The sequence below is a fragment of the Prorops nasuta genome, unplaced genomic scaffold (assembly GCF_024137725.1).
Source record: "Prorops nasuta isolate Cenicafe-Biocafe unplaced genomic scaffold, Cenicafe_Pnas_1.2 PNAS00024, whole genome shotgun sequence".
Lineage (NCBI taxonomy): Eukaryota > Metazoa > Arthropoda > Insecta > Hymenoptera > Bethylidae > Prorops > Prorops nasuta.
The window spans coordinates 1,667,028-1,685,283 of record NW_027116821.1 but is presented as its reverse complement, the minus strand read 5'-3'; the positions used below and the strand labels follow the sequence as shown (position 1 = coordinate 1,685,283).

The 18,256-nt window shown below is 34.7% G+C and overlaps 2 protein-coding genes across 2 annotated transcripts; both read left to right on the top strand.

Annotated features, from left to right (window-relative positions):
- Positions 1-2,568: 2,568 nt before the first annotated feature.
- LOC136781808 (uncharacterized) lies at positions 2,569-3,789 on the top strand. Its single transcript, XM_066740808.1, has one exon. The coding sequence runs from the start codon at positions 2,569-2,571 to the stop codon at positions 3,787-3,789; it is 1,221 nt and encodes a 406-aa protein (XP_066596905.1).
- Positions 3,790-12,266: 8,477 nt separating this feature from the next.
- LOC136781807 (uncharacterized) lies at positions 12,267-12,941 on the top strand. Its single transcript, XM_066740807.1, has one exon. It carries the CDS (start codon positions 12,267-12,269, stop codon positions 12,939-12,941), a length of 675 nt encoding a protein of 224 aa, XP_066596904.1.
- The last annotated feature ends 5,315 nt before the right edge of the window (positions 12,942-18,256 follow it).

The window sequence follows — 18,256 nt, the reverse complement described above, 5'->3', positions numbered from 1 at the left end:
CTACATCGTCAAAGATAAAAATAGAATTTTGCATACTATCATTAACAGGAATAACATCTATATTGTTGGTAAAAGTATAATAATTAATTATATCTTTTAGATTATTAAAAACATTTTGTATGAAACAATATTTTGGTTGATTTAATGATTTAGAATAAACATATACATGCTCAAAGCGTAATCCGTGAGGACTGAGAAGAAGTGCAAGAACTGCATTAGTTTTACCACAATTTGATGGGCCACATGCTATTGCTCTGATAGTATTAGGTAATAATATTCCATGTCTTCGTTGTTCTTCTGCACTTGTTGAATATTTATTATCTAAATTATAAACTGGTATTCGTAGATTTTGCTTTATAAAATTCATTTTTACTTTATACTACAATTCAAGGTTAGTTGAGGGGTATATATAGAGAATGCACTCAAGAGAGTGAGTCAGTCAGTTTAAATCATGATCATAATAGTGATTGATTCTCGTATTGGTGATTTGACAGAAGAGGAATTAAAGTATATACCAAAGGTGATTCTTACAAAATATTATTCACATGAAATAAAATATTTGTGGAATCGATTACCTGACCATATAAAATATGATAATGAAATTATAGAATATCGTTCGTGTACAAAACATTATAATCAACCGTGGTCACGAAGTCATATTGATGGTCCTACACCAGCTGTAAAAGATTGTCGTGAATGTCAAATTTTAAAACAAAAGGAAAAAGAGGTAGAGGACTAGTTAATAGTGTTATTAATGCTCTTCCATTTGAATTACATATATCTGGGTATCAATTTTGTGGATCAGGTACACATTTAAACAAAAGATTGACAAGAGGAGACAGTGGTGTTAATCAACTTGATGTTGCTTGTAAAGAGCATGACATTGCATATTCAAAAAACAGTGATCTGAAAGAGCGACACGAAGCTGATCGAATTCTTGCTGAAAGTGCAAAAAAACTTATAACTGCTAAAACGCTAAATTTTCAGAACGTGCAGCTGCTTTAGCTGTCTATGGAGCAATGAAAACAAAAAGAAAATTTGGTATGGGTGTTGTAAAGAGGAAGAGAAAGAAGAGAATTATTCCAAGTGCAAAACGAGGAGGATTTTTACCATTTTTAGCACCTATTTTAGCAGGTCTTTCAGCCGTTGGATCATTAGCTGGTGGTGCTGCTAGTATTAGTAAAGCAGTGAATGATGCTAATGCAGCACGAAAACGATTGGAAGAATTAAAACGTCATAATAAATCAATTGAAGGACAAGGACTTTATTTGGCTCCCTATAAGAGAGGTCGTGGATTAAGAAAACAAATAAAAAGACAGAGGAAGAAGAAAAAAAAATAAATGACGTAACAACCAATATATATCTGGAGAAAATGTTAAAAAATTTACCAGGATTTCGAGGTGTTTATATGCGTACAAATCTACCTAAAAAAATTCGTAAGAAAGAATGTGCAATTGTAAATTTGGATAATAAAGAAGGATCTGGTACTCATTGGGTTGCATATATAAAAAATGGAGATAATATTAAATATTTTGATTCGTTTGGAAATTTAAAACCACCGAAAGAATTAATAGATTATTTTGGTGAAAATACAAAAATCGTATATAATTATAAGCAATATCAGCATTATTCTGAAAAAAATTGTGGTCATCTTTGTATTAAGTTTCTTCGTGAAAATATATAGAACTATCATAATATATTTCTTCAGTCTCCTTAAAATGTCCATAACGTTAACATTAAACGATACAAACTCACAGCTAGAATCTTATTATTTTCCATCTATTGAATTGGAAAATAATGAAGATTATGAACTTGGTTTAATTAGTTTTGAAGCTTTTAATTCTATACCAAATATTGACGCAACTAACGATAAATTTTAGTTCGATAATTTGAATATAGATATTCCTCATGGTTCGTACGAAATACAAGCATTGAATGATTTTTTACGTGAGTCACTGTCAGCAAATGAGGTAAATCCAGACAATATTGAGAATTATCCAATTACAATATGTGGAATAATACAACTTTAAAAAGTAAAATCTTCTGCATTTATGATATACATTTTGAAAAATCCAACAGTATCGGATCTTTACTTGGATTTACTAAACGTACAATTTTGGCAAACAAATGGCATAAATCAGACTTTCCTACTAACGTTAATAAAGTAAACATTTTGTGAATAAGCTGTAGTATTACAACAGGAGCCTATAGCAACGGAACGTTAGTGCACACAATTCATGAATTTACACCAATTGTACCACCTGGGTATAAAATTGTTGAGGTACCACCAAATGTAATATATCTCCCGGTAACTCAAAAAATTATAAATCATTTAATTATACGTATTTTGGATCAAAATGATAATTTAGTTAATTTTCGTGGTGAAGAAATTATTGTTCGATTACATATTAAAAAGAAGCATAAGTAAAATGCTTATATATAATCAAAAACATCATCTTTCAACTCTCATTCCTGGAGCAACTCGTGAATCGGAAGTACAACTTAGTAGAAGAGGTTTAAATCTATCAAATATTAAATTTCTACAATCATTAGGTTACATTGTGAAAAATGATCGACATACTAGACATTCAAGAATCACCCGTGTTGGACAATCGAATAACAAAAATTGAAATTCATGGATATAATCCTTATGCCAATACAAATTTGAGAAACAATGATGAAATTAGAATTCCAATCCAACATCAAGATCTATATATATTACCAAGTCAAAGTTTTCTCTACATAGAAGGAAAAGTAACAAGAACTGACGAAGGTAAAGATGAAGTATATCTTGATAATAATTGTATGGCATTTCTATTCGATGAGATTAGATATGAATTGGATGGTGTTGAAATAGATCAATGTAGAAATGTTGGGATTACAACATCTATTAAAAATTATCTATCAGTTGGCAGTATTAATAAAAATTATGTAGAAAATGCAGGTTGGTGTCATGATGCTTTAAAATATACAACGAGTGATAAAAAATTATTTTTTAATTTTTGTGTACCATTACGAATGTTATTGGGATTTTGCGAAGATTACAATCACATTGTAATAAATGCCCGACACGAATTAATACTAATTCGATCTCGAAACGATTTGAATTCTCTCTTTTCTGGGTATGATAAACCCAAAGTTAACGCATCGATTGAATTAATTAAAATTCAATGGAAAATACCGCATATTACATTGGAGGAAATGAATAAATTAGCAATTCTACGTTTTGTTGAAAATGGAAATGTTGTTACTATAAACTATCGAACTTGGGATTTATATGAATATCCTCTTTTACAATCATCAACCAAACATACTTGGGCTGTGAAAGCATCTACTCAACTGGAAAAACCACGTTTTATAATATTAGCATTACAAACAAATCGAAAAGATCAAATATCAAATCAATCTCATATTTTTGATCATTGTAATATATCAAACGTTCGTCTCTATCTTAACTCTGAATCATATCCTTACGACAACTTAAACATAGATTTTGATAAAAATAACTATAGTTTGTTATATTTAATGTATTCAAAATTTAAATCTGTTTATTATGGATTACAAGAGGATAATTTATTAACTCTTAATAAATTTAAGAATATAGCGCCTTTAATTGTCATTGATTGTTCACGTCAAGTTGAATCCATTAAAAATGGTACTGTTGACATTAGAATAGATTTTGAATGTAAAAAAGATATACCTTTGAATACTAGCGCTTATTGTTTAATTTTACACGATCGTATAGTTGAATACAGCCCACTAACTAATATTGTTAGAAAAATTACATAATAAATTATAATTTTACACAATAAAATTAATGAAAAATAAAAAATTACTAGCAATAAGATTAAGGATAAGGAACACATCTTCGTAGAATGTGTATTGTCTAGTACCTGAGAGATTTTAAATAAAAATTATAAAAAAATAATTGTAAAAAAATGTAATTTTTGAATATATTTTGTATATTATCAAAAAATGAATAAATAAATTAAGATTTTTTTTTTAATTATAAAATAATAGTTTTTATTACAAATTACCCCATAGTTTATAACGTATACTATTTTATAATACTACAATATTTATATAAAACAATTGTTATTAAATACACTAAAATCATTTTTCACTCAAAAATTGTTTACATATAATTTGTTCTGGAATATAATACAATTGATTTTAAATAAAAATATAAAATTTCGTTTTGTACAAGAGAATATTTGTTAAAAATTGTATGCTTTTCAATCAATTCAAGAATACAATTTTTAAACTTAGCAGAACGAGCAATTTTTACAAAATCCTGAAATGTTTGTAAAACTGTATCCAAATTAAATTGTAACCATTGAGTTGTAATATTAATACAACGATAAAGAGATAACATATTTTTACAAATTTTACTTGATACATAAATAACACTATTTACTTGATTAAATTTAACTTTTTTTCCAATTCCATCAAATTTATCCAACTATTCTATTGATGTATCATCACTAAGTAGATGAAGAGTGGGTGTAGGTATATTATCAAAAAATTTATAAATATATTCACGATAATTATAGACCTCATTCCATGTTTCTTCGGAAAATTCAATGAAGTCATTTGTTGCAATATGACTAAGGATGATTGATATAGTAGCTTTTTGAATATTTGAAATTTTAATACCAATTTCCAAATATTCATAATCATTTGAAGTTAATGGATATCGCCTTCCCAGAATAAGAACCGGTTTCCTTTAAACAAATATATCTGTAATTAATAATAAAAAAGACAATTTTTTAAATTTTTTTTACTTACTCTCGAGGAACAGCGTTCATGCTTGACGATTAAACGATTACTGACTAGTTTTTAATGAAATTTTTGTTGTCTTATAATTCATTTTTCTTAATCTGATCAATTTTATACTTTTGCACTTCGGCAAATGAATTAAATCTCTTAACACGTCCAGAATCGAAGGATACTCCTTTCATACTTTGATATGATTCATTATTAAAATCATTATTATATTCATCATCATCATTATTATCATTATTATTAGCATCATCGTTTAAATAATTTCCTTTAAGATTATGATAATGGTTGGTATCATCTCCATAAAATGTTAACATCCTCACCATAAGAGTTTTTAATTTTTCACCTAAAGTGATACTTGAACATTCAATATTAAATAATGATAAATCAAATTTATCTGACTTTACAATTATACCCATGAATTCATCATAGGCTTTATACATATCATTTTGTATTATATATATTTTTCCATTTGTATATTTGAATAATGTAAAGTTCTGATAAAAATTTATTTCAGTTTGAAAAACTGATTCAACTGTGGTGAATTTGTTGGGTTTTAATACTTCACAACTGGACAATTCCATTACATAATTAGGAGTATAAAAAATATAAACTTTTCCAGAATTTGTTAAAACAGCTGCTTTAACACCATCATAATTAACATAATTACCTAATAATTGTTGATATGTTCTTGGATATCCTGAGTCTAATTCTCTAGTAAGAGCATCAAATATATACAGGGTGTAACGAAACGACCGCCTTTTCTCGTAACTGGAGGTTCGGGGTGACAAACTGAGTGCACGTGTAAAATTTCGTTCGAATCGTTCAAGGGGTTTAAAAGTTATTTCCATTTAAAACTCACCCTTTTTCGGTCCTTTTCGAACGACTTTAACTGTGCATAATAAAATGGAGAAAGTGAAAAAACAATTGACGAACACCCCACTAGAATGTAAAAATTATCGATCGCGTGCGGTAATACTTTTTTGCTATTTATTTCTTTAATCTGACTATTAGATTAATTTTAAAAATAACAAAATCCTTTACATTACAATTCCAATTCAATTCAGTACAAGCATCATTGACTGATTTGATGGAAAGAGCGAGTTGACGCAATGTAAAGGAAAGTATCAAAAGCTAAGATATCGCGCGAGCGCAATGATAACTTAATAGATAATGCATGAGAGCATTCTCTTTCTACTAACGAAGCTAAAGGGAATGATTCAAAATCAATACATTGATGAAGGAGAAAACTAAACTCACCCATTAAATGTTCTGCAAGTTCCTTTAAATCGAAGTTTTTGAAAAAGCTTCAAACTGGCTCCTCGATGATTTCCAGAAAGCACACTATCACTGATTTTGCATTTAAACACTTGTGAATTTAAACAAATTAGGTATTAACCTACGTTTCTTCAAAACACTGGAGAATTTGACACTTTTGAACTGTTTGAAGTAGGGTGATTAAGAGTGGTCGAAACGAATTATTGATTATTCTATCTCTCTGTGTCTCTCTTTTCAGCCTACTTCAAACAGTTCAAAAAGTGTCAAATTAACCGGTGTTTTGAAGAAACGTAGGTTAACACCTAATTTGCTTAAATTCGCGAGTTCTTAAATGCAAAATCAATGAAAGTGTGCATTCTGGAAATCATCGAGGAGCCAGTTTGAAGCTTTTTCAAAAACTTCGGTGTAAAGGAACTTGGAGAACAATAATGGGTAAGTTTAATTTTTTCTATCATCAATGAATTGATTTTAAATAATTCTTTTTACCTTCGTTTGTAGAAAGAAAATGCCTTGATGTGTTTCCTATTAAATTATCAGTGCAGTCGCGTGACATCTTAGCTTTTGATACTTTCCTTTTCATTCTATCTTCTCCCTCTTTCCATCAATTCAGTCAATGATACTTGTATTGAATTGATTTGGAATTGTAATGAAAAGGATTTTGCTATTTTTAAAATTAATCTAATAGCCAAATTAATGAAATAAATAGCAAATGTATTATCGCGCGTGATCGATAATTTTTACATTCTAGTGGGGTGTTCGTCAATTGTTTTTTCACTTTCTCCATTTTAATATGCACAGTTAAAGTCGTTCGAAAAGGACCGAAAAAGGGTGAGTTTTAAATGGAAATAACTTTTAAACCCCTTGAACGATTCGAACAAAATTTTACACGTGCATTTGGATGGTCACCCCGAACCTCCAGTTACGAGAAAAGGCGGTCGTTTCGTTACACCCTGTATATATTATTATCTGAGTATAATACTATTTTACCAACACCTATTTCATGTATTGCTGTTATTCTAGTAAAATTACTCGGTAAAAATGTTAAAAAATCTCTAATTAATTTTCCATTTCTATAATATCTTTTTTTTTATTTCTATGAACTTCAAAGTGCCAAAACCATTTTCCGTACATAATGAATAGTGTACCATCAGTAATTAAATAAACAAAATCTTTAGACGATGTTTCACATACATCATCAAATTTTGGTGGTATTTCATTTTTAGGACGATAATAAGATTTTTTAATTACTCTAGTTGTTGGTTTAGTTGTTATAGCAGGAGGGGCAATAGTAGTTGGTTTAGTAGTGCTAACAGAAGGAGTAATAGTAGTAGTAGAAATTTTATTTCTATCAACCTCTTGATTGTAATTATCATTATTTTCAATATTATATAATCTTTGTATATCTAATATGTCAATATTATTAAATAAGTTATCATTAGTATTTTTAAAAAATAAATAAGTAGGTTGCATTAATCTACCCTCATGATTATGAGAAAGCCCTAATGTATGACCAACTTCATGCATTAAAACATAAAAAAGACTAGATTTTTCTTCTGGTATTTCTCCCAAACCATAAAACCAGTTTATACGTCTTCGTATATGAATCTCTCTCGGGCTATTTTCTTTATCAGGAAGAAAAGCATGTCCTAAAACATTTTCTGCTAAATGACCAGTACATTTGATGTTTGGTTCTAATTTATAATAGTGATTATCATATTCAAACGATATAACTATATCAGCGTATTGCTTTTCATTAGTGTGATTAAATTCTAAACCTGTCATATTACTCCATATTTTAAATACTTCAACAGTAGTAGCAATTTGTTCTGGTAATGCCAAAATAAAATGCCAATATAATTTCTTTTTATTCCATTTCAATTGTTCTTGATTAAGATTGAAAACATCTTCTTTTACACCACATCTGTCTTCTTTCATAGATTTAATTATTTCATTAAATGAACTCTCATGCACTAAATTATAGTATTGTTTAAATAACGTCATACCAGTTTCTATTTCTTCATTGGTATATTTCAACCAATTTAATTCATCTGCATTAGAACTATTATTAATTTTACTAACATATCCAAATTTTATCAAAAAATCTATCATAAATTTATCATATTGACTACTTTCGTTTATTATAATTGAAATAAATCCAGCAAGTAAGAACATAATGTATCCGCACTGCATTTTCGTTGAAAAATGTACTATCACTTGTTAAATGTAAACTGTTTGCGTGAAGCAAAACTAAAAACTATCGAATCTACCAAACATCTTGTTTTATACAGTGAGTCCCCTCCACAAAAATCTGTAGAGATACAAACATGTTGAAAGAAAAAAGGAAAATGTTAATTAACAAACTAGTATCTTCTATACACGTGCCAGAAAAAAATGAAAATTTGAATTGATTAAATCATTGACTTCAAGAAACAAAACAAAAAAACTGGAGAGACACGTGTTGATGGGAAAAAAGAAAAAAATTGTTAATTGACAAACTATTATCTTCTATACACGTGCCAGAAAAAAAATTAAATTCAGTAATTCATTGACTCCAAGTAAGTCTATTACATCTTATTAAATTACTGTCTAAACAAGCATGAATAAGAAAGTTGAAGGTTGTTAACTGATAGAAAAAAGTAAAAAAACTCGTGATTTCAGTTAAGTCTACTACATCTTGTATATTTATATCTATGAGTAAAAATGTAAATGAGAAAGAACAATATCCTCTATACACGTGGTAAAGGAAAAATTATTATTATTATTTTAACACGTGAGTTATTTAGTATTTATTATGATAATTATAACATACATATATATAAATACAAAATTTTAATTATGTTTTTGTTTAAACAAATATACATTTCTTAAAGCACAAATACGAGAATGAGTTATATATTGTGGAAGATTTTCTTTGACATAATCTTTCACTCGATAATCCTTATAATTATCTAGATCATAAACGTTTACATTACCTACAATGTGTTTCAAATATGTAACTTTTTCAGATCCTTTCACATAAACATCAACTCCACTGTTTTCTTTGATATACTTGGTTATTATATTTTTATGGTATTTGTAATCAATGTAACCGTCAGACCAATTAAAACCAAGATGGTTTTTTGTTAATCATCTAGCTGTTTTTCTTTCTTCATCACTTAAATTATTAAATGGAAAAGGAGGTGAAAATACATAACACCCCACTTTATTTTTATCTAAAATAGCAAACTCCTTAATAATAAATGATTTATCTGCTAATCTGAATCCTTGAAAGTCAACGTACATTTTTAATATTCTTCGAATTTTTTCAGCACAACAACAATAACAACACTTTACTGATACTGTTATTAAAATTCTTTTTTGTTTTCTGGTCTCTTTTTCTTTTCTTATTCAAACAAAATCTGTATATTGTAAACCAGATAGTACGTTACGCTTTAAGCTTAAAACGAATGAGACTGGTCTGTAGCTTTTATACAACCCACATCTACGAGAATTAGCAATTAATACATAGAAAGTGTATAGGTTTTTTCTATAAAATGAATAATCAATGCACTATTCCGATGAATCTTTCAATTCAATCACCTCCTCCTCCTCCTCCTCCTCTTCGGCCAGCAAATTTTCTCCTTCTACCTCTTCTTCGTCTTCTTTACAGTTTCCTTCTATAATAAAATACTGTATAATTAGAAAAAAAAGACAATACATAAATTCTTGATAATCAAAGAAAATTGTTAACTTACTTTTTGCCTTTATTGATGATTGATTTTTTTTCACATTCATCTACAATTCTTCTTTCAAAAACAAATTTATCTGCATCATACATTTTTATATAAAGATTCGAATTTTTCGCCAAATTCTTAAGATAAAAAAATCTGTCAGATATATCAATAATTTTAGAACTAATAGATCCAGTTAAAAACATACTCCACTTTGAATCTATTTCTATAACTATTCTCAATCCATAAGTTGTGTTAACTTTTTTAATTTTTGAAACTTTATACAATTTTTTCAATTTTAATTGTTTTATATTAATTATAGGTAAATACTTAACAGGACCAATTATGTCTTGATTTATTATTTGTAGCTTATCCATTTTTTTGTTTTTACACACTCAGACACTAAATTTTATGATTAAATAAAAACTTTTTTTCGCTGAAGACCAAACTGTCGTGATGGTTGACAGAACAATAACTTCATTACTCTCGTAGAAAGCTTCACTATATATATACACACCCCTTTTTTTTGAAGTTCTTTAACATTAAAATATAATAATCACGACTTTGTAGGAAGAGACGTTTAAAAATTTTCAAAACCCCAACACAATGGGCATATAACTTATTGATATTGATAAAGTAGACTTTGTTAGACCTCCTTCAGTTAAATATAGTTCTTTTTCTACACGTGCCGACGATAAAATTGCATCAATGTCCAACCAATTAGACTTTATTAGCGGATGGAAGTTCATACGCTGACGACTAAATGAATACATTATTCCTTATAAGAAGTCTTTGAAGTTCGTGTATCGATGCATCAGCAAATGCATTTTAATGCATAATCGATTACATTATTCATGCATGCATGCATGCATGTGCACTTACACATACACACACACACACACAGCTCATCGAAATTTACTCGTGCAGACAATTATGTTCTCTTAAAGTGGAGGGAGAGAGATAGAGAGAGCAAAAAACTTACCTTTTTCATGCTGATAAAGATACTCACTGCCTTGCCGACGGGGTCGGGGCCTTGTCGGCGGCGCGCATCCAGGTACGCATCCTCTTACACCCTTTACCCACACCCCTCGGCGGCGGCGGCGGGAAAAACGCACGGGATTTTGAATAAAAGGGTGGCGGTGGGGGGCGGGGCCTTAGGGGCGGGGCCTTAGAGGCGGGGCCAGAGGACCCCACCACCCACCCACCCAAAAACGGACACGAACCATATTTGGACATAACCATATTTGGTTCGAAACTTTTTTTTGGACATGCCCATATATGGCTCGATCCTTATTTGGAATAACCCCCTCACCTCTCTTCACCTCCCCTCACCTACACTTCATCCAGGTCCTGTCTAGCCCTACTACTCTAGACAATGGTCAACTATGGACCCGATAACTTTCGAACGTAAATTAATAATAGATGATTGTACGGATACACAGCTACACGGATTTTGTGACGCTAGTAACAGCGGCTATGGTGCATGTGTATACATATGGTCGTGCAATAAGAAGGGCGATGTATCAGTTCGATTATTATTGTGCAAAATCAAGGGTAGCACCAATTAAAACAATGACTATTCCTTGACTAGAACTATGCGGGGCTCTGTTATTAACGAACCTCTATAACGAAATATTAGCGAATTTTGAGTCTTACAAGTTTAGTAAAGTACAATATTGGTGTGATTCTACAATCGTACTACATTGGTTACGCACTCCATCGAATTTATTGAAATCTTTCGTAGCAAACCGTGTCGCGATCATTCAAGATGCTACTCATGTAAAACAATGGCGTCATGTCAAATCAGGGGACAACCTAGCAGACGCGATATCTAGGGGACAAACCCCAAATGAGTTTACAAAAAATAATATATGGCAATTCGGACCGACATGGCTGATGGGTACGGAAACCCAGTGGCCAGATGAATTTATGAGAACGGAAAAGGTTCCCGAGTTAAGGAAGAATGTATGTTTGAAGGTAGCAATCAATGATTCGTTTATATTAAAAAGATTCTCGTCCTATACAAAATTAATTAGGATTACGGCCTATTGCTTAAGATTCAAAAAAGGTAACCTATATAAAGGTCAACTTGGCACACAAGAAACAAAAAATGCTGAGTAGCATATTTTGAAATTATTACAACAATCTCAGTTGGCAACAGAACTAAATGCGTTAAGGAAATCAGAATACATCGGTAGGTTCGCTAATTTAGATCCATTTATCGATCAAGAGGGTATAATACGGGTAGGAGGACGAATACACAAGTCCAACCTGCACTTTTCACGTAAGCATCCAATTCTGTTGCCAAGACAGCATCATATCACGGACTGTCTAATACGCGAAATACATGAAAAACATTGCCATACCGGTATAGCAACTACGCTTTATAACCTCCAGTTGCGATTTTGGATACCTGACGGTCGTAATCAGGTACGCAAAATAATAAGGACCTGCACACGGTGTTGTAGATTTACCACAAATCCAGTTAATTATAAAATGGGAGAACTTCCGTCTTCCAGAGTGCGTCCTGCTCTACCATTCGCGCATACAGGAGTAGATTCCTGCGGCCCTTTTTTTATAAAGGAAAGGAAATATCGTAATAGAAATCGGATAAAGGTATACGTCTGCGTATTCATCTGTATGGTCGTAAAGGCTGTTCATTTCGAGGTGGTTAGCGATATGACAACAGAGGGGTTCCTGGCGGCGTTACGTCGTTTTGTTTCAAGACGTGGGACGCCAGATCATGTCTATTCGGATAACGGTACAAACTTCGTTGGTGCAAAAAATCAATTAAGAGAATTGAATGCGTTGTTCAATTCTGAACAATATAAAGAAGGGGTAGGCAAATACGCTTCCGAGCATCGAATTACGTGGCACTTCATACCGCCAGTCAGTCCCCATTTCGGGGGACTGTGGGAGTCCACGGTAAAATTATTTAAGAATCACTTTAAACGAGTAGTAGGAGATGCCTTATTAACATTTGAGCAATTAAATACATTCGCAGTCGAGGTGGAGGGGATCCTAAACTCACGACCAATAACAAGCATTTCAACAGATCCGAATGACTTACTCGCCCTCACTCCAGCTGATTATATAGTAGGAAAACCTATCACCTCTTTGCCTGAAGACGACATGACTGCAACACCAAGTAATCGTCTGTCCACTTGGTAGCACATTACTCAGCTACGTCAGAATTTTTGGTCCAAATGGAGCCTGGAATATTTGAGCGAGCTTCAAGTCCGCAGCAAATGGACAAAAGGCGATCCAAACATAAAAATTGTGGCAATCGTACTAATAAAGGAGAAAAACCTTCCATGCTCCCAATGATTAATAGGAAGAGTGTCTCAAGTACATCCTGGTCAAGACAACATCGTAAGAACCGTCACCATCAAAACAAAAAACGGAGAAATGAAGAGGGCAGTAAAATGTCTTTGTCCACTACCAGTTGAACCATCATGATTAGTCTTAGTTATTTTTCCTTGTATCATTAAATTTTATATTCAGTAATTTTATGATTTGGAATGATTTTTGTATACAATGTAAAATCATATGTAAATGTTAAAGGACATGATGATTGCTCGGCATCCTCGCAACGGGGGAGTATGTCAAGTAGCATAAGTTTCCCAGCAGCCAAGGTCTACCATAAACGCCTAATTAATTCTAAATCTCATTCAAAATTGTACCCATTTGCCGCCACGACTGGTGTACTACATACTACATTATTATGGACAAAATTGGAAATGATTGTAATTTGATTTTTCTTCATAATTAACATTTAACAAACGTAACTTATGTTTTCAGAAACTACAGACGATCCTAAATCGATGTGATTACATTATTTAAGGAAAAATTTAGTTAATGTCCAGTCAACTTATTCACACTGATGCGATTTTTATTTTCTGCATTTTCTCAAAAATTAGCAACTAACAAACGCTTTTATTGATATAACAAACATCTACAAACGCTTAACAAACAACTCCTGTAGTTTTTTTTCCATTATTCAATTATTTCCGGCCAACTTCACGGACACCCTTTCTGTTGGGTTTGCCTGAGGGTGGTAGGGAGGTGTTGTTGTTTGCCTCATACCCGTTAGTTGTAACAAATCGTTTATATCTTTGTTAACGAACTCCGTACCGTTGTCGGTCACTAAGACTTTCGGTGTACTCCATCTGTGTATCACCAAGTTTTCGATAGCTTCTGCAATTTTCTTGCCGGTAGCTTTACGAAGTGGAGCGATCTCGATCCATTTCGTGTAAAGGTCTTGAATGACCAATACATACGAGAACCCTTGTTTACTTGGCGTCAGTGCACCCATAATATCTGCCGATATTACAGTCCACGGCTGTTCAACAATTCGGTGACCCATGAAGCCGACGGGAGCTTGTTGTTCTACTTTACAGCGTTGGCATTCGTTGCAATGGCTGACGTATGACGTCACGTCTTTGAACATACCTGGCCAAAAATAATTTATCGCAAGGCGTCGATAAGTACGATCGATACCTTGGTGGCCGGCTTGCGGTAATTTATGGTACTCTTCGAACACCTTTTGCTTGTATTCTCTTGGTATTACCAATTTCCAAGCATTGAGATCCTCTAATTCAGCGTTAGCTAGATTAGAGCGTCGTTGATGATACATCAACTCACCGTCTAGTTTCCAATCTGGGAACTTTTCTGGTGACTTTTCGATATCTTTTACGCGCTTCAGATACCAAGCATCTTTGGTATCGGCGTAAGTTGTCGGTATTAGTGCATTCAAACTTTCCGGTGCTCGTGACAGAGCATCTGGAACATGATTTAATACTCCTTTTCGGTGTACGATTGTAAAATCGTATTCCATTAAGGCGAGAGCCCATCGAGCGAGTCGTCCGGATGGATCTTTTAAATTGTGTAACCATCGGAGACTGCTGTGGTCGGTAATAACAGTGAAACGGTAGCCTTCAAGATAGCATCTAAACTTCTTGATGGACCATACCACTGCCAAGCATTCTTGCTCGGTTACGGTATATTTTCTTTCAGGTTCGGTAAGCGCTCTACTTGCGTAGGCAATTACCCTTTCCTGACCTTCGATAACTTGTGTCAAAACAGCTCCTAAGCCAACGTTGCTGGCATCGGTTTGTAATGAAAACGGTATAGAAAAATCTGGGCATGCGAGCGTTGGTGCGCTCGTTAAACATCCTTTCAGTGCGTCAACTGCTGACTGCTGATTGGTTGTCCATTCCCACGCTTGATTTTTCTTTGTTAGCTTTGTTAATGGCTCAGCAATAGTCGCAAATTCGTGTATGAATCTCCTGTACCAGGAAGACATACCCAAGAATCTACGAATTTGCTTGAGATTTTTCGGTATCGGGAAGGCAATCACAGCTTTAGTTTTAGCTGGATCTACCCGAAGTCCTTGGCTGTCGACAATAAACCCGAGATAGTTCACTTCTGTTCTACAGAAATGGCTTTTCTCTTTGTTTATTGTTAAGTTTACTTGCCTTAACTTCTCGATAACTCTCTCTAACCACAATAAGTGCTCATCGAATGTTTTGGTGACAATTATAATGTCATCCAGATAAACGAACACATGAGGATAGAATTCGGGACCAAGTAATTTGTCCAGAGCACGCTGGAAAATCGCGGGAGCGTTAGTTAATCCATACGGCATACGTTTGAATTGAAACAAACCTCTGCCTGGAACGATGAAAGCCGTGATACCACGAGATTTCTCCGCTAACGGTACTTGCCAATACGTTTGACTTAAATCGAGCGTCGTTAGATAATTGGCTTGTCGTAACTCGTCAAGAATACCCGCCATATTTGGTAATGGGTAGGCATCTTTTTTCGTTACTGCGTTAACACGCCGTAGGTCTACGCAAAACCGAAGTTTGCCATTGGCTTTCTTTGCCATGACCACCGGGCTTGCCCAATCGCTTTGCGATGGTTCGATGATGCCATTGGTTAGCATTTCATCCACCTCTTGCCACATAGCTTGGCGGATTTTCTCTGTGCATCTATGTGCTCGCTGACGATTAGGCTCGTGATCTTGCACGTCGATTTCGACTGCCGGTAATTTTGAGATTCCCGGTTTTCCAGAAATGGGGGGTAGCTTGATTTCTAGAAAATCGTGTAACCTCTGAGCGTTATCTGTATCGGGAACTGATAAGCCGTTATATATGACTACACAATTTAGTCTTTCGGCATTCGAGAACATAAATTTATTCTGTGGTTTTTCCTTATACGCCCACTCTCCCGCTGAGAAGTCGACAATCACGCAAGCGTGACTAAGGAAATCCAGTCCCAGAATAAAATTGCTGGACAAGGATGGCATCCATAGTGTGTCCACTATAGTTGTCTTCCCCTCCAACAGGATCGGTATCTTAGCGGATTCATTAACTTTGCAGACGCAATTGTTTCCGACGGTAACTTTCAAGGTTTCTATTTTTCCGGACTTTATACCAATTGATTTAAATAAATCTATGGCTTTTTGTCCTGCGAACGTGCGTGATGCACCAGAATCTACTAATGCACGCAGTTCGTTCCCTTGAATGGTGACTATCGTATAAAATGCTAATTTCTCAGCATTATTACCACATGTGGTAATTATTACATCGGCTAAATCACCAGTCGATAACTTGTCCTCGATCGATAAATCTTCGAAGATTTCGGTATTGACAACCAGAGCGTCTGGACGCTCCGCATTGTTTTTATTTACATTCTCTAATCTGGGCATTTCCGATGGGTTTGAGAACGTGCGATAACTGTAATCATGCTCGATATTAGAACATCCTTGTTCCGAAATTGGATTTTCGTGATTACTCGGTATCTTTTCGTCTCGCTTCACTAGCGAGATTTGCGATATCTTTTCATCCGACGCCTGGAGTTGCGTAGAATTCTGGGTAGAAATTACGAGCTCCTTTTGCCGTTTTTTGACGAGCATTTAGGACATTCCGCAAGGGAAACGTCTTTTTGCCCGCATCGATAGCAGAACATCTTTCTGGCCTCTTTACACATACTCCAACCGTGTCCCGATTTACCGCAATTAAAGCAGGTCATGTTCGAGCCAGGTTGTTTCTGTTTAGAGCCGCGCTGACCTTGATGTTTATTATTAGCTTTCTCCTTCGGTTTCGATTTGGAATTATTATTCCTTCCTCGATTACCGGATGATTTGAAAGCTTGTAGATGCTCTTCGGTATCTTTTGAATCTTCTGATGTAGATTCATCGGTATCTGAGTCGGAACTTTCGTCCACTTCAAGAGCACGGACTGCGTGTCTTCTAGACTCCCGTATCTTTCCACGATTGCCTTTATATACCAGTTCGGGAACTAAAGTTTCCTCTGGCATAGCAGGTGGGCTATATCCTAATGACGGCCGGTATGCGGCTTCGAAATTGAGCGCTAAACGCTCAAATTCTCGATACGTCATCGCAGTATGTATAGCGATACCTCGTCTATACGCCGGTAGCATGTTCTTGTGCGCGATAGCAATTCGGCTCCAATCCGATCTATCTCTGCCTATTTTGCGAATATACGATTATATAATTTGCAAATAGGCTCGCACAGGCTCGTTAACTCCCTGAGTTCTTGTAAGAAGCTCAGTTTCCAACTCCTCCTCCCAGGTTTGTGATCTGAAATACGACCGTAAACCGGACTTAATTTCAGACCAGGTTGAGAATTTGTTATCCTCAAACCACATCCTCGCCACACCAGTTAAGATGTGGGGAAAGACGTCAACCAGGTCGGAATCTCTAATCCTAAGCAGATTCAAAACGGCGTCGGTCCTGGCAATGAAGCTCTCAACCGTTTCCGTTGAACCGCCCGCAAAGGTTAGATTCGATTTCTGGAGTGACTCGAGAACTCGCCAACGGGGCATGGTGTCTTCCCCTCGGCCGATATCTTTTCTGGGTGTCTTGCGAGTGACCTTCGTTGCGTAGGTTCCTCGATACACCGCAGCGGTACTTAATCCCGAAGCTTCATCAGAAGCTAGTTGGGATTCGATTTCTTCGCCTGGCCTAGTCAGTGTCAGCAGAGGCTGGCCCTGATTGGCCGGTCCCGGTTGGTTCGTCGCGTTTTTAGGCGGACGGCCTCTGGGACGCTTAGCGGGAACAGGCTGTGCTGTTCCTCCGATAACTTTTCCTTGAGCTAATTGCTCGAAGGATCTCGATATTTGCGAGATGAGATCTTGGAAAGAATTTTCCAATTTCTCCATTCTCGCATCGAGATTCGATACCTTGCTTGCCAGGTCAACCTGGACAGCATCGTTATCTGTCGGGTCATCGAAATCCTCCGATGTATTTCCCGACCCGGTACTCCCTCTCCTCTCCGCATTCTCTGCCATCGCACTTACTCAAGGCTCATCCGGTGTTAAGGCGTCTATGAATGTCGGAGGTTGTCGCTGGAGTGAGCCAGGTTTGTTCCGCTGGCTCCGATAACCCGCTCACGGTAGGTTGCCCCACCAGTGGCTTGGGTGCGCGCGCAATAGTCGAGGGCGGTGGCGCCTTCACTCGA